Source organism: Podarcis filfolensis (assembly GCF_964270895.1).
Source record: "Podarcis filfolensis genome assembly, chromosome: 7".
Taxonomy (NCBI): Eukaryota; Metazoa; Chordata; class Lepidosauria; order Squamata; family Lacertidae; genus Podarcis; species Podarcis filfolensis.
The window spans coordinates 27,748,254-27,769,484 of record NC_139603.1 but is presented as its reverse complement, the minus strand read 5'-3'; the positions used below and the strand labels follow the sequence as shown (position 1 = coordinate 27,769,484).

General features: G+C 43.1%; 1 protein-coding gene across 1 annotated transcript in view; it reads left to right on the top strand.

The window, feature by feature from the left end:
- Positions 1-21,231, top strand: part of LYRM4 (LYR motif containing 4) — a 60,690-nt gene that overhangs the window by 4,888 nt on the left and 34,571 nt on the right. The window contains exon 2 of the mRNA XM_083624136.1: positions 1,123-1,243. Within this exon, the coding sequence (XP_083480262.1) occupies positions 1,123-1,243 (121 nt within the window). The remainder of the gene's footprint in view (positions 1-1,122; positions 1,244-21,231) is intronic.

The window sequence follows — 21,231 nt, the reverse complement described above, 5'->3', positions numbered from 1 at the left end:
GAGGAAGGGAAAGGAGAATGTTAGCCGCTTTGAGACTCCTTTGGGTAGTGATAAAGCGGGATATCAAATGCAAACTCTTCTTCTTCTTCTTCACCTGAGGATCATGGGGCAGTTTACAATATAAAAACACAACCTTTGACTGCAATCTACTATGTGCTCAGACAAGCATCTTGAGCATTGCAGATTTGTTTTGTGCATCTTCTTTTCTTTTTCTCTTTTTTTTTTTTTTTTTTGATAATAAAGGATTTTATAAGGGAATGATAAAGTTACAATCCATGTAATAAGTTTGATTTTATTATTCCTTTTAAAATCCCAAGTTAAATAGCAGGCCTTGGTTACAGCTCATGCTTTGTCTGGAGTAAGACAACCATGAGCCTAGCTTCAGACAATATGCTAAACTTAACTGTGGCTTTGCTCACAACAGAAGCAGAACCAGAGGAACAAAGTGGCTGTGATCTCTTCTCTGGGAACCAAAATGTTGTGCTGAACCATGGTTTGGATTAGCATTGCGTTCAGACCTGGTCACTGTGCTCTGAACATTCTGAAGTGTTGTATAGGTACATCTATAAACATGAAGCACAGTAAAAGGTAAAGGTAAAGGACCCCTGGATGGTTAAGTCCAGTCAAAGGCAACTGTGGGGTTGTGGCTCTAATCTCGCTTTCAGGCCGAGCGAGCTGGCGTTTGTCCGCAGACAGTTTTTCCGGGTCATGTGGCTAGCATGACTAAAGTGCTTCTGGTGCACGGAGGACCGTGAGGAGTGCCAGAGCGTACGGAAACACCGTTTACCTTCCTGCTGCAGCGGTACTTATTTATTTGCACTGGCGTGCTTTCAAACTGCTAGGTTGGCAGGAGATGGGACAGAGCAATGGGAGCTTACCCCGTCTCAGAGATTTGAACCAATGACCTTCCAATCAGCAAGCCTAAGAGGCTCAGTGGTTTAGGCCACAGCACCACCCGCGTCCCTCCGAAGCACTGTATAAATGCATGATTGTTAGTACTCAGCATATTTCTATATTCCTCAAACTCTTGGCCCTCTGCATCGTAATAGTTGTTTTACAGCTTGTCATTCACAATTTTGGCAATCATGTGGACACTCATTTTTCATCTCTAACGTTTCTTAGGACATACGCCATCAGAAGAATAAGGGATGCTTTCAGAGAAAACAAAAACATAAAGGATTCAGAAGAAATAGAAACACTAATGAACAAAGCAAAGGCTAGTCTGGAAATGATACACCGACAGGTAAGCATGTTTTTCTTACCAGTTTAATTAAATTGCAAAAATGTTGCTGTCTCCTTCCAATTGTGTAACTCCAGTCTGTTACACGGCTCTGCTGATGAAAATTATTATAATTAGTTTTATTTATTTATTTTGTTAGTTGCTTTATCTTGCCCAAGGCAACCCAAAGCAGCTTACAACCAAGCAACCAACAAAGCAAAGCAAAAAACCCACATAGATACATTAAAACCAAAAGAAGGGGGAAATACATTAAAAACATCCCATGCACATTGAAAAGGCCACAGATAGTTAAAGGCCTGGTTATAGAGGAAAGTTTCTGCATGGGGCCTAAACATATATAATGAGTCTTCCTGGGGAAAGCATCATTCCACAAATGGGGAGCCACCACAGAAAAGGCCCACTGTTGTGTTGCCACCCTCCAGACCTCTTGTGGAGAGGGCACACGAAGAAGGAACTTCAGATGATGATCGCAGGGTCTGGGTTGGCTCTTATGGGGCAAGGCGATCCAGGTATTGCAATCCTGAGCCATTTAGGGCTTTACCCTATCTGCCTGCGGACTGCCTCGCCAGAGTGGTGCATGCTCTGGTTATCTCCCGCTTGGACTACTGCAATGCGCTCTACATGGGGCTACCTTTGAAGGTGACCCGGAAACTACAACTAATCCAGAACGCGGCAGCCAGACTGGTGACTGGGAGCGGCCGCCGAGACCATATAACACCGGTCTTGAAAGACTTACATTGGCTCCAGTACATTTCTGAGCACAATTCAAAGTGTTGGTGCTGACCTTTAAAGCCCTAAACGGCCTCGGTCCAGTATATCTGAAGGAGCGTCTCCACCCCCATCCTTCTACCCAGACACTGAGGTCCAGCACCGAGGGCCTTCTGGCAGTTCCCTCACTGCGAGAAGCCAAGTTACAGGGAGCCAGGCAGAGGGCCTTCTCGGTAGTGACGCCCTCCCACCAGATGTCAAAGAGAACAACAACTACCAGACTTTTAGAAGACATCTGAAGGCAGCCCTGTTTAGGGAAGCTTTTAATGTTTGATGTATCACAGTATTTTAATATTTTTTTGGAAGCCGCCCAGAGTGGGGTATAAATAAATTATTATTATTATTATTATTATTATTATTATTATTATTATTATTAGTTAAAACCAGCACTTCGAATTGCGACCAAAAACTAATTGGCAGCCAGTGCAGTCAGGCCAGGATTGGTGATACAATGTGCCAACTGTCTCGCCGTGGTGAGCAATATATCCTGTTTTAGACTTCCTCGGTATATACATGTGTAAGGCGGTGTTTTTTCTTTCGTTGATGCCTTTGAAGAAATGATCATCTGAAGGTGCTTTATGCCAAATCAAACCAACAGCCAAGCCCAGTAATGTCTACTCCAGGTGAGAAGCAGTGTGGTGTAGTCTTTAGGGTGTCAGACTTGGACCAGAGAGACCTGGATTGAAATCCTCACACTCTGTCATGAATCTCACTGAGTGACCTGCCCCATGAGACAGTCACCGTATCTCAGCCTAAGCTACACCACAGGGTATTTCTGCTTCCAGTGTCAAAGGCAGCATGCCACTGGATACCATCTTCTGGGAGGTTCTGCTTGGGCATGTGGTTGGCCACTTTGAGAACAGGATGCTGGACTAGTTGGGCTTTTGGCCTGACCCTGCAGGCCTTTTTTTTCTTTCAATCTTATGTTTGTGATGATAAAATGTGGGGGGTTAACCACATAGGCCACCTTGAACTCCTTAGAGGAAAGCTGGTATGCAAACGGACTTACTAAAAAAGTTGACAGTGACTTTCCAAGGTGATGTATGGAGGCTTCTCCCAGCCCTGCTACCTTGGATTCTTTAACTAGAGGTAACCTGGGTTCCTCCACATGACCTGCAGTCTCCCACTCAGCAGTTTTCCCACTGGTCACTGGAGAAAGCATCATTGCTTCTGTAAAAATTTCACGTATTCCACCAGCTGCATCTTTATTTTTCTTTAGCAGAGGGTTGGCTAACTTCTAGTCCTTCACATGTTGGAAGACGGCAACTCCCATATTCCCTGATGATTAGCCATGCTGGCTGGGAATGACGGGAGTTGAAGTTCAGAAACATCTGAAAGGCCACAGCCAATCGGACATCAGTCAAAACATGGAATTGTACAGCCTCAACTGATTCAGGATTTTCCAAATCAGTATTTATAGACTGAAGCCTTAATGTGTTTAGATACACATACAGAGAAACAGCTCGCTTTTAGCAAGAGGCTGTGTACACAGTATGCTTTTAACACGATTGATGCACACATTACTCATTTGTTGTGCATCTTCCTTAGATCTTTCTGTTGCAAGGAAACCACATTTCCCCACCACTGTCTGGCTGTGCTAGATTTCATATCAGGGAAACTGTAATACACATACATGCAAGTCACACTGTTTTCAACGGGACTGCGTTCTCTGTAGTTAGCGTATCTCATATTGCAGCCTACATTGGTGCTGATAACCCCAGGGTTACAGGTTTGATCCCCATATGGGAGAGCTGCATATTCCTGCATTTTCAGGCTTCCTCAACCTCGGCCCTCCAGATGTTTTGAGGTTACAATTCCCATCATCCCTGACCACTGGTCCTGCTAGCTAGGGATCATGGGAGTTGTAGGCCAAAAACATCTGGAGGGCAGAGGTTGAGGAAGCCTGGACTAGATGATCCCCAGGGTCCTTCCTGCTCTGCAGTTCTATGATTCCTGAATGTGACAGTAGTTTATGGAGTCAGAAATGTTTGTAGTAGTGTCTAGATGGTATAAAAAATCACCTTATACAACTGTTTTTATATAACCATCATTCACTTGTTTTCTAATAAGCAAGCAAAATGCTCTCACTGTCTCTAAGCACACTTATTAATAAGGATAAATATAGATTTTTTCACCATGTCTAAACCTATCTTGATACTGTTCTATTTTCTACATGCAATTATATATTCCAGAGGAACAATTATAAGAGTATTCTCATTATTTTTCAAGTGTAATGTTTATTTTTTATGTGTGTTATAAAGAAATAATTCAAATAGTGAACAAGTGTTGTCATGAACTAGGGCTTTTTGAAATCTTAAACCTAAGACCCGTATTATGTGCAGAGTTTTATAACCAAGGCAGTGGAGCAAATCAAATATTAGATGTATTATGCAGTTTGCAGGTTTATTAAGATGTAGCACATCTCCTTTTGCTGACTTTTTTTTCCCTGTGACATGTCGATAGAAATTAAATAATATCCTCGCTGCCTTGCAATTTGTTGCTTCTGTGAAATCAAATTTATATTCTCTTTACATGCTAATTTATGGTTTAGTCATCAAAGTGACCATTGGCATCTCAGGTTCATAAATAACTAGTTGAATCAGCCCGGAGGGGATTGTGGAAACGTGACGGATTACAGTCATTTTGTTCCATGACATTCATGGGATTTGACTGAATTTTACAAGAGGAGCTTTCTATAACTAAAAAGCATAAAAGTGCCTTTTTGTCTACTGGTGTCTTTTTTATATTTTCCAGGTTATTGGTTTTTATTTGAAAATGTCTATGAAAGCAGAGCAGATATTCTATAGAAAAGTAACTGACATTCCAATCCTGTGCACGTTTACTCGGGAGTCAGTCCCACTGTCTTCAGTGGGGCTTACTCCGAGATAAGGATACACAGGTTTACAGCCTAAAAATGGTGTTTCCTGCCTTTTTCTCCCCAAGAGCATAGTAAAAGTTTTATTTAGGCCCAGATGGTAAACCCATAGTATTCATGTGAAAGGCTATAGCACATGCCTTGCATTCATAAGATTCCAGGACAAGTTGAGCAGTCTCTAGTTAGAAAGGATCCTGGGCAACAAGATCCCAGACCTCAGCCTGAGATCTTGAAGAGCTGCTGCCAGAGAGAATGTAGTACTACTGAGCTACATGAACCATCAATGTGGCAACAGTCTTCATGCTGGTATGGGGAACCTCAGGCAGGGGCCAGATGTGGTTCCCCAGGTCTCTCCGGCTAGACTCTCGCTAGCTCACACACCCTTCTTCACCACACATCTTGCCACCCATGCTTTACAGCCTCCTTAGGCAGCTTTGCCTGAGTGGAGTGGAGAGCCAGTGTGGTGTAGTGGTTAAGAGTGGTGGACTCGTAATCTGGTGAACCAGGTTCGCGTCTCCGCTCCTCCACATGCAGCTGCTGGGTGACCTTGGGCCAGTCACACTTCTCTGAAGTCTCTCAGCCCCACTCACCTCACTGAGTGTTTGTTGTGAGGGAGGAAGGGAAAGGAGATTGTTAGCTGCTTTGAGACTCCTTAGGGTAGTGATAAAGCGGGATATCAAATCCAAACTACTCCTCCTCTTCTTCTTCTTCATTGAATTCTGATAATGCTCCTAGCTTCCCTGGGTAGAGATAGAGAGGTGGGTGTGGGTGTAGAAGCAAACCTACTCTGCAAAAGTAAAATTGACATTTCATTTTGCCTCTGACCCTGTACATCACAGGCATGTGACTCCCATCCCCAGTCCAGTGTTAGAAACTCAGATATATAAGCTAAGCACCAAAAAAGCTCCTTAAACCAGGGTTGCAGTCTTCAAAACGGAATGCCTAGTTGTCATTTGGGGGCCAGACAGCTTGAAAGTCGCATTTTCCAATACAAGTTTTTGGTTCCTGAAATTCATTCTGATTGTGCAGATAAAATATAATGGGTGGAATTCTACAGGATGTGTTGGTAGTGTGTAAAAAGAGCCAAGATGCGCCTCCATCTGGTGGAGATGTCAGACGCTGTCCTGGCGCCTGGGCATCTTCACTTGGTTGCAAGTGGCCGATACCCAGGTGCAAAATACACCTGGTGCCTTCGCTCATGCAGAAGTGACTGGTTGGGCTTTTTATGGTTAAAAATGTGGCCAGTGTATTTTTAGTTATTATTACGTTAGCATCACACCTAAGGAGTTCCAGGTGATAAATATGATCCTCCCTCCACTTTATCCAGGATCACCCAGCAAACTTGGCAGTGTGTGGATTCGAATGCTGGTCTCCCAGGTCTTAATCTGACATGCCAGTGTAGTGTAGTGGTTAACAGCGGTAGACTCATAATCTGGTGAACCGGATTCGATTCCCCGCTCCTCCACATGCAGCTGCTGGGTGACCTGGGGCTAGTCACACTTCTTTGAAGTCTCTCAGCCCCACTCACCTCACAGAGTGTTTGTTGTGGTGGAGGAAGGGAAAGGATAATGTTAGCCGCTTTGAGATTCCTTCGGGTAGTGATAAAGCGGGATATCAGATCCAAACTCTTCTTCTTCTTCTGCCTAACTGCTACAACCAAGATTTTGACTTTGTTACTGTCAACCAAGATTTTGACTTTGTTCACTTCTCATTTGAAATCAAGATTGGGATAGTCTTCCATAGTGCAGAATGTAAGCATAGAGTTACAACTTTTGATGGAAAAATCTGGCAATGCATTGTTTGAAGGAAGTTTGGTGAATCCATAGCTGAGAACCAAAGAGCAGCACTTTTGAGAAGCCAAGCTCTTAGGTTTAATCTCTCAAGAATTAGTTGTCTAACTGGCCATTTAAAAAGGTATTATTTTGGATTTCCCAGGCGATTTGAAGGGTACAGCACCTATCTGAAGTTCTCAAAGCGACATATTTCTTTTGAAGTGCCCTTCAGTAAAACAAGAGCTCTGAGGCACATTGCAGCTTTTCTGTTCCATTCCAAGTAATCCAAACTTGAGAAAACTGTGCTTTAGGCAAAAGATTCTTCTGCAGACCAACAAATGACTTTCTTAACTTCTAGCAGACATCTATGTAGTTTCTTGGAACAAAGTTTGCATTGCTTTTAAGTTCTAGCTGGTCAGAGAATCAGTAATGATAGCTTTTGTGCATCTTCCAGACTTGATTTTCCAGTGTGTATGAATGAGGCCATATGATATAATGTTGTAAGAGCAGTGCATGTATTCTCCTTGTGAGAAGTATGGCACTTAAACAAAAGATGTAAGCACTTTCTTCTGACAGGACTTGATGGCTCATTGTGTGGCAGTGAAACCTCAAGTGTGCTCTAAAGCAGTAGTCTTAAACCTTTTTAGACCTTTAACCCAAACATGAATTTGCATGCCTGTATCTTTAAAGGCTGGGACACGGGTGGCGTTGTGGTCAAAACCACAGAGCCTAGGGCTTGCCGATCAGAAGGTCAGCAGTTCGAATCCCCTCAACAGGGTGAGCTCCCCTTGTTCGGTCCCTACTCCTGCCCACCTAGCAGTTCGAAAGCACGTCAAAGTGCAAGTAGATAAATAGGTACCGCTCCAGCGGGAAGGTAAACGGCATTTCCACGTGCTGCTCTGTATTGCTAGAAGCGGCTTAGTCATGCTGTGGAAGCTGTCTGCGGACAAATGCCGGCTCCCTCAGCCAGTAAAGCGAGATGAGCGCCACAACCCCAGAGTCCTTCATGACTGGACTTAACGGTCAGGGGTCCCTTTACCTTTATCTTTTTAAAAACCATATACAGTATTTGCATGGTGGTAGTGCTGCTGTTGCAGGCCAGCTTAGACTGGGCTGTAACTTTCTAGTGGGTCCTGACACACCAGTTGAAGACCAGTGTACTAGAGTACACATTCATCCCCCTGTGCCTTGCCGTGGTTTTGGCTCTCACCTACTGAGCTTGGAAGCAAGCAAAAGCATAAGAGGTGCAGGCCTGACTTTTTGTTGTAGGCAGACACACACAGGTCATCTTACTCCTTTTCAAGAATGGCACAATCCCCTCCCTGCCTGTTTTGCTTGTGGCATCAGCATTGCATATTGGCTTCTCATGTGTTAAACTATAACCATTCTGAGATTTAAAAATATAATATGTGCCAAATTTGCAGTCACCAGAAGAACACTCAATTGTTTATCAGCTGTGTCTGTTAACAAAGCAAGTTGCAGGACCAGAGACCACCTATGTAAAGCAGGTGAATAGCAAGGGATAAACTAATAAGATACTGTTTCTTGAGCAGTGGGTTAAACCGGGTGGTCTGCTACATCCCTTCCACGGTTCTGTTCCTCCTGGCCCAGTCGAATATCTACTGAAACTTGCTGGAGACAAGCTTGCTTGAAGGTCCACTTCATTCTCAAGAACAGAAAAACGTCAAGAGGACATTCTGGATCAGACCAAAGGCCCATCTAATCCAGGATCCTGTTTTCACAGACCACCAAATGCCTATGTGAAGAACATGAGCACAACAGCACTTCCCCCACCTGTGATTCCTTGCAACTGGTATTCTGAAGCAACAGGAGAAGTAGAATGTGCCCATTGTGGCTAATAGCCATTGACAGTCTTTAGACACCACAAATTTTCCTAAGCCCCTTTTAAAGGTGGGCAGCCACAACTATATTTGTGACAGCAAAAATCCATAATTTAGCTATACACTTCCATTTTGAAAATGTGGTCCTAAGCAGTCTGTACTGCAGAAAATGGTTTTTCCAAACTCTTCTAGTTGGAAAAGCATCTGCTTTTACGATTTGAGCATAATAGTGCTGGCTGGCAGAGTTCCTCTGTTCTTGCATCCAAATTACAAGGTTATGTAACACTGCTTTATTATATAATGGCAATTAGGAAAGGCATGCCCAACAACCCAGCATAGCAGGCGAGGGAGCCTTCACATTCAAGAGGTGTGCTTGCCACCCTTATTTACCCAGTATTGTGAATAATTTTGTACAGGTATTCTTGAAGGTGCTAATGAGGGTGTTCGCTTTCTTTTGGCTTCCCCGCTAGGGAAACAGATGTGTGTGGGAGTTTTTTAAGGCAAACTAATCCACTCATTCAGTGAGTTTCTCTGTATTGTTTTTCCTCGTAACCTTTATTCCTTTTCAGTAATTCCATATCACCCTTCTGTTGCAATCACAATATACACGGCAGGCTGCAACATTAAAATTATAGATTAAATTCATAGGGCGGTAATTGACGCTAGTCTAAGGATAAACTCATTGAAGTGAATAGACAAGACTAACTTAGTTTTATTAATTTCGGTGGGTCTTCTCTGACTAGGGCATAGTTGAATACAGCCCATAATGTCAGTAAAACACTACAACATTGAAATAGAGGTGGTAGTACGTACACAATGAAATGTCTGTGTGTTTAGCACAAATAATTTTAAAATAATTTTAGTATCACCATCCAGCACAGTAAGTTCTACTTGCTTTTCACTTTGATTTTCAATCATAGGTGTTTTAAAGGAGTGTCAAATTCTTCATGTGCAGCACATGGACACTTTCTTTTTGCATCATGGCAAGACTAAGAAGAGAAGAAGAAGAAGAGTTTGGACTTGATATCCCGCCTTTCACTCCCCTTCAGGAGTCTCAAAGCGGCTAACAATCTCCTTTCCCGGGGGACTTCCGGGTTGGCGCCATCGCCGAATGGCGGACTCCCTCCGAGCTCCGGAGGGAGTCTGCTCGGCAGGGGCTGGGTTCTACCGCACCGGCGATGCGGGGACCCTTAGAAACCACGGCCACGGAGGCCGTGGACATGGAGACTCGGCTTGCACCGTTAGCGCCCTCCCGACTCGTGAAGGAGCCTTTTTAAAGGCTACGGATCGGGTGCCGGGGAGAAGCGTGGTGCCTTGAGTTTTCTGCTTCCCCTGCTGAGCGAAGCCGCATGCCATCCGGCGGAGAGCGCTGACTTCTTCCATTGAAAATTCGGACTTTTCAACAACAACCCGTGAGTAAATTTGGAAACCGGGCTCAAAAGGAGGAAAAAAAAAATTTTTTTTTTTTTTTTTCGAATTGGATACGAGCGGGGGGGATCCAAAAAGGAAGTCAGTCCCCTCCCTATTGTAAACTTTCCAAAACAAGGACGGGGAAACCAAGACCCAAAAAGGCTTGCATTGCTGATAAAAATCCAAAATTCCACGATGGGGAACTACAAGAACTGTGCTGGAGGAGGAATTGGAGAAGGGAAACGCAACCCCCCCCCCTGGGAACCGGGGCGACTGAAGAGAGAGCCTGGTGAAAGGAGTCGGAGATTTTGACAGCTGTCAAAATAGCTGTCAAAGTCGAAAAGCGGAGTGGATTTTATTATGAGAACTTGGCTGGTTAAATTTGATACAATTTGATACAACTTGTTAAAATTTGGATACAAAATGGCGAATATGGATAACAAATTGACTTTTGGATTAGAGGAAACAAAGTCACAACAATCCCCCTTGAGGAGCTTCGGGACATTACAAGGATTGGGAAAGTGGAAAAACACCAATGGAACTTTACAGGACTGGTTATCTTCTGGGAAAGCTGCAAAACGGAAATAACATCTCGTCTTCAGGGTGTTTTCTTTTTTGTTTTTTTAAAGGAGACAATAGATTTTTCTATTGAAGAAAGGAAGGGACTGAACGTAAGGTTTTGCCCCTGAATAACAACCATCCCTGCAGACTTACCAAACTTTCGAATTACAACGTTTTAGCAGCGGAACAAAGGGAAATTAGACTACAACCTGGAAAGAACAATGGAGGGAGTTCTATTACAGTTTTATTAAAGACTGAAGTTAAAGTTTTGAAAAATAATGATAATAATAATAATTTTGATTTTCAAAAAAATTTATTTTTAATTTTAAAAAGAAATAGCCAGCAAGGAGTTGGGGAAAAGTTGTGATTTATGGCCTTAAGAATTCCAGGCAGACACTAGGGGTTGATGGTCAGGGGGAAATTAAACCGGAGACAGGGGGGGGAGAACTAAAACTCCAAAGGCTTGCCAACTTTGTTATTTTTTGCTGAATTGGTCTATTATTCATTATATTTTTTTTATTTTCTACCTTTTCTGTTTCTATTATCTGGGGTGCTTCTTTTATTAAAAAATGGAAATTGTGGAATGACATGGGGTGGGTCTTGGGGAAAGAACACTGGGTTTTTTTCTTTTTTTTTTTTTATTATTATTAAGGGTAAAACAAACTAAGTTTCAATTTGAATGGGGAACTTGTTTGGCCAACAATATGAAAGGGGAATATGGTAGGGGTGGGGGAAGGGGGGAGTCCCGTAAAGTGATATTTTTTGTATTTTTGAAAAATTTTAATAAATATTATTTAAAAAAAAAAAAAACAATCTCCTTTCCCTTCCTCCCCCACAACAAACACTCTGTGAGGTGAGTGGGGCTGAGAGACTTCAAAGAAGTGTGACTGGCCCAAGGTCACCCAGCAGCTGCATGTGGAGGAGCGGAGACACGAACCCGGTTCCCCAGATTACGAGACTACCGCTCTTAACCACTACACCACACTGGCTCTCAAGGATTTTGCACTACACCACACTGGCTCTCAAGGACTACAAGGATTGCAGTTACTTTCACCTTACGCTTTTTATTCTTACTTTGTTTTACTCGTTCACCTGAACGTATAATTAATGAAATATAATTCCCAAGCAGACTTGGCAGTAACTGGGTCATTCAGAACAATATTGCCTACTTAACTCTGTTAAAAACTTAAAGCTTTGCACAAGTGCCATTTGATTGGAAATTCACCTGGGTCTCTAATATTCATTATGCATGCACACCTTTTCAGTTCCAGTATGACTGACAGATGCCAACCTGATGGCTAAAATCTGCTTGAATTGTAACTGAATGTTCTTAAATCTAGACTTTTGGAATTGGGGAATATCACTATGCTGATGACATCCAATTATATATTTATTTCAGTAAGTAGCCTTAGTGTTAAGTCAGTGTCTGAAAGACTGTATTAAGTGGTAGAGGCTGAACCAGTTGAAACGGAATCCCAACAAGATGCAGCTATTATTGATGGAGAGAGGTCATCTTTATATGTGGTTGATGGGACTGGCATGGACTCTTAGGAACAGATTTGTTGTCCAGAGATTCTACTGGATCCAGGTAGTGCCAATGGCTGTGACCAGGAGTGCTTGCACCTGTTGTTAGACAAAAGAGATCTAACTGTTCTCATCTATGCCTTTGTAACATTTCAGATTGACTAATATGCTCTCAAAGACGACTTGGAAAGTATTGTGACCTATCTCTAGTGCAGGAGACAAGGAATAGAAAAATTTCCAAAACAAATGAATGGGGTAATCTCAAACAATTCAGAGCTCTGGCAGACATCGGTTTCTAAGAAAGGCTGAAAGATCAACTTTTGCTTAAATATTACATATTTACTAGGATATGGGATCGAAATAGGGATTCTGACTTGAATTCTCTACCATTTGTTTTGTATTGATAAATACAAAACAAAATACATTGATAAAGTATTTTCAATGGGAATAATTAAGCTTTGGGTATGGGCATGTGAGTTTCAAGACGAGTGACACAGAGCAGATTCAAACCTGGACTTTTCTGCCTCTAAACTGGGACTCTTCAACCCCTGGAGCCACTCAGCCACCACTTGTCCCAGTTAATATCCTGAGCTTGTTGCTTTGTTTATCAGCTTTTCTTCCTGCTCTGCTTTGCTTGTTCATGGTTGGTCCCTGCTCCTTCCTGAACCTGTATCAGGATAACCTTCCTGCAAAATTGATGCTTGTCCAATGAACAGCATACAGACCCATATTATTCTTCCTTTTCTTACCTGTCACAAGTCCCTTTCCTGGCATTTCAAGCGGGTTCTTGTTTTACCCTCTCAGCCCAGGCACCTTAACTCATTTCCTCTCAAGGATAGGTATACTCCTCCCCTATCCTTGAGCTCGTTTGCTGCAGACTTACTAGAGATGTGACCTTGCAGATGACATTAACCTATATATTTGGGTTCATACCTGGACTCACTAGACAGGAATTGTGAATTCAGTTTGTGAATGAGGGTGGGTTTTTAAGTAACCAGCAGGCACGGGGGGCCAAAACTAAATCAAGACCCTGATGGTGTTTTGGAGAACTTTTCATCCTTTCCTTCCACTGGGTCCTGATTTGGAACCCTTGATTTGGAAATTTCCATTTGATGTGAATGAGACCTTTCCTTCCAATGAAAATAGAAAGCACAGGGACCTTAACCCAGAGCACAGATGAAGTTTGGAAACGATTAGGAGACCTGGAGTGTTATGTCTGCCCTAGGCCTTCTTCTGTATTTTATGCAACCAAGAATTACTCCTCCAGCCTGTCTCTCCTTCTTTTTACCCTGTGGTTCACTCAGGAGCAATTATCAACCTATCAAATTGCTCAGAAGAAGAAACACTTAAAATTCTAGCATCTGAAGTTATCTGTTGACAAGATTTATTATTGGAGTTCCACCGTTATAGCTTGACAATTAAGAAGTATTGGCAAACGTAAACACATTATTGATGTCAATTTTTAAAAGCACAAAATTGATTTAGCATCCCAGAGGAATACCAACAGAAGCAGAAAGAGAGTAATAGCCATCAATAAGTATTCACCAGTGACAAACACACACACACGCAAATCAGGCTGCTAAGAGATGGACTACTTTCTACTGAAATTAAGATCCTTTAAATAGGAATGCTGAGCGCTGTGCCTCCCATCTCTTTGAACTGGAATCTTCTGCCCCTGCACAACCTCAAAAGATCTTGCAATGTTAGCAAGTAAATTGTGGCACAACTGCATTTCTTTTTCAGTGGGTAGATAATGATTTAGAAGTTTTAAAAGTGGGAGGCATACTCCACCCTCCATCCAGCATTAATTGCATTTCTTTATTTTAAAAATGCCTATTATATTTCCTTTCTAATATAAGATGTTTCTTACTATCCCAGTCAACAAATGTTTGAATGCAGCCACAGACGGTGTGTACACAGTCTCGCTTGCAATCAGGGTTCGAAATTAGCAGGGTACCAGGCGTATTTTGCGCCTAAAGATTCTCCATTTGCGAGCGCCTCAAAAAGTCTTGAGTGCCTTTTTTTGTACCTGGCTCAAGGATTACTCAAGCCTTGAAGTATATATGTTAAGGGGTTTAACAATAAAGAGTAGCGTGTTTTGAAAACTAAAGTATGGTACCAATATTTTTATTGTAAACACCAAATTAAACATGTTTCAACAATTTCTGCTAAAAAAAAATGTGATATTAACAATGGGTCTCTTAAGTGAATTGCCTATTAGCTCATGCTTATCATAATAATAAATAGAAAGTGTTGGCAAACCCCCGCCCCTTCCTCGTGGCGACCAGACATTCTGTTTTGGCGCCCACAACCCAGGTCCCAGGAGCCATTTGGCTCCTGACTTTCCCATCCCAGTTTCTAACACTCGTTGCAGTGATATTTGTACATTCATCAGTGGAGCAGGTGACATGTACAGGGTTGGCAAGACCAGATAATAGGTTTTTAGAAAGGGGGTGCTGATCATAATAGTTTGGAGGTTGGGGACCTCTCTTTTTTTGCTTGGAAAACTCTGTAAATGTTTAAACGAATAAAGCATGGTGCATATTGATGGCACTGCACAAATAAAGATTACTCACCTGTCACACATTAGGAAGGAGGAGTTTCTTCTTCCACCTTTTATCCTACTAAAACATCCCATAACTTTCATTCCCTTTCCCTGGTGTTTCCTTACTGAAATACAGAATGTATGTAATGGTCTAGTTAATTTCCCCTAACTTTTTGTGTAGCTCTCTGTCAGGGAACTGCCATCGGAGCCAGAGGCGGAGGCAAGGCTCCCAAGCGATGCTGGAGAAGGGCCCAGCAGGGAGAGAGGTAGCTCATCGGCTGGGGAAGAAAATCAGCGTAACACCAGGGATAAAGGGGGGCAGATGGGGGAATCGGCGAGGGGGCTCCAGGACTCCTCGCCGGAGACCAGCGGGGAGAGCAGGGGTCCTCCGCTACCCACACCCACCCTGCGCAGAAGACTTCCGCGCAGGGAGAGTAGGCGGAGACTTGGCGTAAAAGAACTTTTGTGCTGGAAGAGGTTCAAGAAACGCCCACTGACGGATTCTGCTAGCGACTGAAACAGCCACGAAGTGAAGGGCTGTCCAGACAGAAAAGGTTTAACCAGGCAACCTAGCCAGGAGTGGCGGCAACTTACGCACGAGCAACCCCTATAACCATTACACTCTCCTATGCTTTGTGTACTATTTGAAATAACCATTTGTTTGTAGCACATGTTTCTATTTTGTTTGTGATTGTTTTGTTTAAGAAACTATTTGGAAGCTTATAGGTGATAAGGCCGTCTATAATGCCTTCAGACGAAGATAGAGATATTTGCTGCTCTCGGATAAAAATGCCAAGGAGCTTTAAGCAAGAGCTCTGACCTATTTTATTGTGTGCGGGGCTTTTTTATATAAGAGAAAACAAGGGGAAGGCAAGGGAGGAACGTGGGAGCAGAGGGTTTCCAGTAGTACAGTAATGGAGATGACCTTTAATATTGAGGCCTTAGGATCAAATTTAAGTTGGCATTAAAATTTTCTAATAAATTCCCTGCTGAATCACTCGGGTTATTTCCCTCTTCCTCCCTTCCCCTCAAAGTTAATTCAATAAGGTTGCAATAAAGAAAGCTGTCTGTGCTATTGTAATTGCTCTCAGCAGGCTGGTAATACCAGTGCACAGAATGGCCAGCCGCTGTGCTTTTATTTCTCTCCACAGCCACCCTTCCTTATTCCAACCCTCACTTCCTTCGTTCGTTCCCCAGCCCTTGCCTCATCAGTCCTCCTGGTGTTGAAAATCTTGCTGCCCTTAATACCACATTCCCTCCTGCCTCTTTTATCCCATTTAAAACTTGGACATGTTTTTTGACAGTGGTGCTTCCATGCACTCTTTCTACAGGAAACAGAAAGCACCACTAGAAATAATAATAGTGGAATGACTGGAGTTCTGTTTTCCTCTCTCTGATTAATAGGCTGTCTTCTATGGTTCCAAAGTCAATGAAATGAGACCTCTTATCACACACTTTTTTTTTTTTACTGTGGTTATGCTTATTATTACTCATGTGCACCTCAGGTGGGTTTTTTAAAGCTCTTTTTTACTTGTAAAAAGTTTATTTTGACTCATGACTAATGGGTGATACCACCTTAGTGGTACTTGAAGGCCCATTAAAATGGATAGATTTTAGGTGCATTGATACACTTTTGAAGAGAATCGGCACCACTGCAAATACTGCACTGGTTGAAAACCATAGAATGGTTTACACATGCCTGTATGTTGCTTGACTTACTACTCAACAATAGCTTGGTAAAATGAAGTGCCCCTGCCAAACAACCTTGCATTTGGGGTGTGAGGTGAGATCGTATAAGTGTTCACTTCTAGTGGTTGTTGTTTTTTTTAATATCAGTAATGACTCAGCTGCATATACATGCAAGTCTCACTTGATGGCTGAGTCATCAAGTGCCAAACGTACTTCTGTGAACCTGCTGTATGTATAACAATAGTTCAAGTAATAAATTATATTTTGGGGCAGTTCAGATGTTGTTGGACTCCCGACTCTCATCAGCCTCAGCTAGTATGGCAATGGTCAAGGGTGTTGTTGTCATCAGTTTGTCTTGGGAGACAGTGGGAGAGTGTGCTTTTGGACAGTCAAGCTGTTGGAGAGTTACAGAGCCTGCTGTGGTTGTAGAGACCGATGTGGGAAGTGCATGTGTTATTGCAGGTGGGGCAGATAAAGGTTTCTGGTTTTCCTACTACAGGTGCACTGTGGCATTTCTCTATGCGCTGCTCCCAGCAGTCATTCCTCCTCTGGTCACTACTGTAGAAACATGAGCTGAGTGTCAGGGATGGTGGTAATTATAATCTGGAGGGCCAGAGGCTCCTCATGCCTGGTGTAGCTGATATATGAACACAACACATTTACTTTTTGCTTTAAAATGCATCTAAAAGCTGGATTTAAAAGGTCATAAGTAGGGCGATAGAGGGACGCGGTTGGCGCTGTGGGTTAAACCACAGAGCCTAGGACTTGCCAATCAGAAGGTCGCCGGTTCGAATCCCCGTGACAGGGTGAGCTCCCGTTGTTCGGTCCCTGCTCCTGCCAACCTAGCAGTTTGAAAGGACATCAAGTGCAAGTAGATAAATAGATACCGCTCCGGCGGGAAGGTAAACGGCATTTCCGTGCGCTGCTCTGGTTCTCCAGAAGCGGCTTAGTCATGCTGGCCACATGACCTGGAAGCTGTACACCAGCTCCCTTGGCCAATGAAGTGAGATGAGCCCCGCAACCCCAGAGTCGGTCACGACTGGACCTAATGGTCAGGGGTCCCTTTACCTAAGTAGGGCGATGTATCGATATTTAGCCCTTTCCACATACCTTGCAGTTCAAATAAAAACTCCCACGTATTTCCTTCTTCCATCCCTACCCTAAAATCATGGCACTGGCAAAGAGGCAATGCCCACTTGGCTACAGATTCTTATCTTAATGCATTTCCAGTGAAATATATGAATGTTCTTCAGCAAATGGCCTGTGCGTCTTATCCCTGTAAGATCTTCTTTTATAGGCCATACACATGGCAATAAGAAGCACAGTTCCATTCCCTATGTTTCACTGTCCTGTGCAAAGTTGTCTTTTAGGACCCAAAGGCCCACCTCAGACATAATGAACTCACTTGGATAAACCATAGTTTGTTAGACCAAGAGCAAGCCTTTCATTCCATCTTTGCTTCTCCTCCCCTTGTACTCCTGTCTTTGGTGCTTCACTAAACCACATCAGAACTAGGAAACTGGATGTGGTTTATTGAGGAGAGATCAGACCACAGTTTCCCAGTTTGTATGTAATAGCGACTGTGGTTTAATAAGCCCTGGAAGCGTTCCATTACAGTGCACAAGGGAGCTGTGGGCACAACACTCATTTTCTGTCTAATAAATCATGGTTTATGTCAAAGAGAACAACAACTACCAGACTTTTAGAAGACATCTGAAGGCAGCCCTGTTTAGGGAAGCTTTTAATGTTTGATGGATTACTGTATTTTAATATTTTGTTGGAAGACACCCAGAGTGGCTGGGGAAGCCCAGCCAGATGGGCGGGGTATAAATAAATTATTATTATTATTATTATTATTATTATTATTATTATTATTATTATTATTAATTTAGATAGAGATCACTATGTCAGAACCAGATCAACGTGGTCTTATTGTGGGGTGTGTTTAAGAGAAATTGTGTGTGATGAAGCACACTAAGCATTTAACAAAGCTTGTTTCTATTACTTCAAAAAGCAGTTACCTGTTTTAAACAAAGGCAATTGTCCTAGAATCCATCAAGAGCATTTCCAGCTAACACAGCCAGAAAGCTTTATCCCTGTTTATGGTTGTGCACCTTTTTTGCCTGACCTGCTGCCTTCTAGCAGACTAACTCGTGTGTGTGTGTACACACACACACACATACACATATTCCAGTGACACTTGCTCTCTCTGAAGCATTTTTCACACCGCTGCATTAAAGGGTTGATGGACTGGTGTGATTGCAAGGCTAAACTGAAATCAATAATGGGGCTCTAAGTAGAAGCAGAAACTCTGTCTCTTCAGTAGCTTCTCTCATATCCCTAAGTAACCTCACAATTTAATTCTAGACCTTCCTCTCCCTCCTCCCTTCCTTATACTTGAGTGACTACTAAATAACTTGAAATGGAGCCCATCGCTTGACAATCCGCAAGCAGATTTAATGGCCCGACTACGTGGGTGTTGCTAATAACTTATCAGTGACTAACGATTCCAGCACTTGATATCAGGACTATCTTGACCCAGTTCATGGTCTTGCTGAGATTAATAGGCCTGAATGATTAAACTGTAATTTATCACTTGACTACACTGCATGGTGATTTCTGCAGCTCTGTGTAGGGTGTGAAGGAAGTTGGAAAGTGATAATATGTTAAACAAATGCCATCTATTAGTTCAACTAAATATATCTGTTCAAAGCAGAGTGGAAGATGTGTGCAGAGAAGGGGATGCACTAAATCTCTCCTTTATGTAGAGCAAGCATATTCAAAGGTTGCTGGAGATGTGATTTAAATGTATACTACTGAGTTCGGTTTTTACCACACCTTTTTCTCGATGGCTTCCAGCCAGATTAGAATATTTAAAATCTAATGCAAAATGACTTTCAATATCAAGCGGTTGCCAGTGCATGCAAAGTGCTATTCATGGGGCTTTGCAAGTGCTGCCGATGTGCTGGTTGGTGATGCCTGCAAACCCTCTTTGGCATAGCTGCGTCTTTACCTGCTGCACACCTGCCGCGATGTCAAGTATGGGGCAAGTTACAGATAGGTAGCCGTGTTGGTCTGCCATAGTCAAAACAAAACAAAAATTTTCCTTCCAGTAGCACCTTAAAGACCAACTAAGTTAGTTCTTGGTATGAGCTTTCGTGTGCATGCACACTTCTTCAGATACACACAAGTATACATACACAAGTATGGGGCAAGTCGCTACGGCTAGGCCAAAATTTCCTCATGCTAATCTTCCGCCCACCCACATACCTTTCTCCATCCATACTGTTACAGGAACCTTCTTGCCCTTGGCACAGGAAACTGCCTATCCAGACGGAGATGGGTTTCCAACATTTGGACTTGTATCCTCTCCTACTCCTTTCCTTGGTGCATCCGACTTCCATTGGGTACTTCTGAGGGTACTTCTAGACATTTGTTTTTGAGTGGCATAGAAGTTTCTTCATCACGCTTGACACCCCATTCCACCAATCCTGGCGGTGATTGCTTCTACTCCAAATTGCTGACTGGCAGCTATGGTTGGTGCAGTCCAAACGAGGAACTACACCGCAAAAACCACCCGTGCTAGCTTAGTACTGCAGAGCTAAATCATCCTGGGAGGAAACCACCAAAAGGGTCATTGGGAGTTAAATGTCTCTGATAACCTAAAACCTTAAAAGGAACTGGCTAACTAACATCTCTGTAAAAATATCTATGATTTGTGTATGAGCCCTACCGAGACATAAATATGAATGTCAGGCCTATAAAGCAGGTCACCAGAGTCATAACTCAGAAGAAACACAGAGCACCAGTGATGTTTTACATTTTGCTTACTGCTGAAACAGTTATTTGACTGGAGCTAAGGCTGAGAATTCCAATGACTTGAATACCCGTTTGACAGAACCTTAGTGGTATTGGGGCTGCAGCAATGTGTGACTCTCTTACACCACTTTAACAGTGGATGCTGAAGGTCACAGATGAGGAGCCAATACTGGTATTGGCTGATAATTGCTCCATCCAGGAGCTGGGGCTGCGCTGGCTTGGGAAGGTGCTGCACGTTAATATGCATACGAAGCTATCTTTTACCAAGTCAGATTATCGGTTCTTTTGGTCCAGTTCATTTAGGTGTGAAGCCTTTTTGGACTTGGGGACCACATACCTGTGATGGTTGTAGCCAAAGCTGGAAGTGGGTAGGGCATGCCTTCTTTCTCCCATTCATCCACCCATTAACCATCATTCTTCCATCTATGCTCTTGATCTCTCACATGTCATCCACCATCTTATGAAAGAGCAACATAGCCTCAAGCACATACAAAAATGAATGCCCCTTTTCCACTCCTCTCCACTCTCACACACATCTACACGTCACTGTCACCCATCTTCCACCACCCACACTCTCATACATTCCTTCCATCCACCAATTTACACACTTTCCTCCATTCTCATACTTACTGTATTTTTTGCACCATAACACTCACTTTTTTCCTCCTAGAAAGTAAGGGGAAATGTCTGTGCGTGTTATGGAGGGAATGCCTATGGGTGGCATGCCTACGGATTTTCCTCCTCTAAAAACTACGTGCGTGTTATGGTCGGGTGCGTGTTATAGAGCGAAAAATACGGTAGCTCCATTTGGGGGGGGAGGGAGGAATCTCTTTCCTAGCTTACAAGGGAAGGGAAAGGAGCTGCTATGGCAGAACTGGAGCCCTCTTGTTTCTCCACTGGCAGCTTGCTTTTCCTTCTGTGTTAGATGGTCCTTGATCAAAGTGATGCTGTTGTTGTTGTTGTTTAGTCGTTTAGTCGTGTCCGACTCTTCGTGACCCCATGGACCAGAGCACGCCAGGCACTTCTGTCTTCCACTGCCTCCCGCAGTTTAGTCAGACTCATGTTTGTAGCTTCGAAGACACTATCCAACCATCTCGTCCTCTGTCGTCCCCTTCTCCTTGTGCCCTCCATCTTTCCCAACATCAGGGTCTTTTCCAGGGAGTCTTCTCTTCTCATGAGGTGGCCAA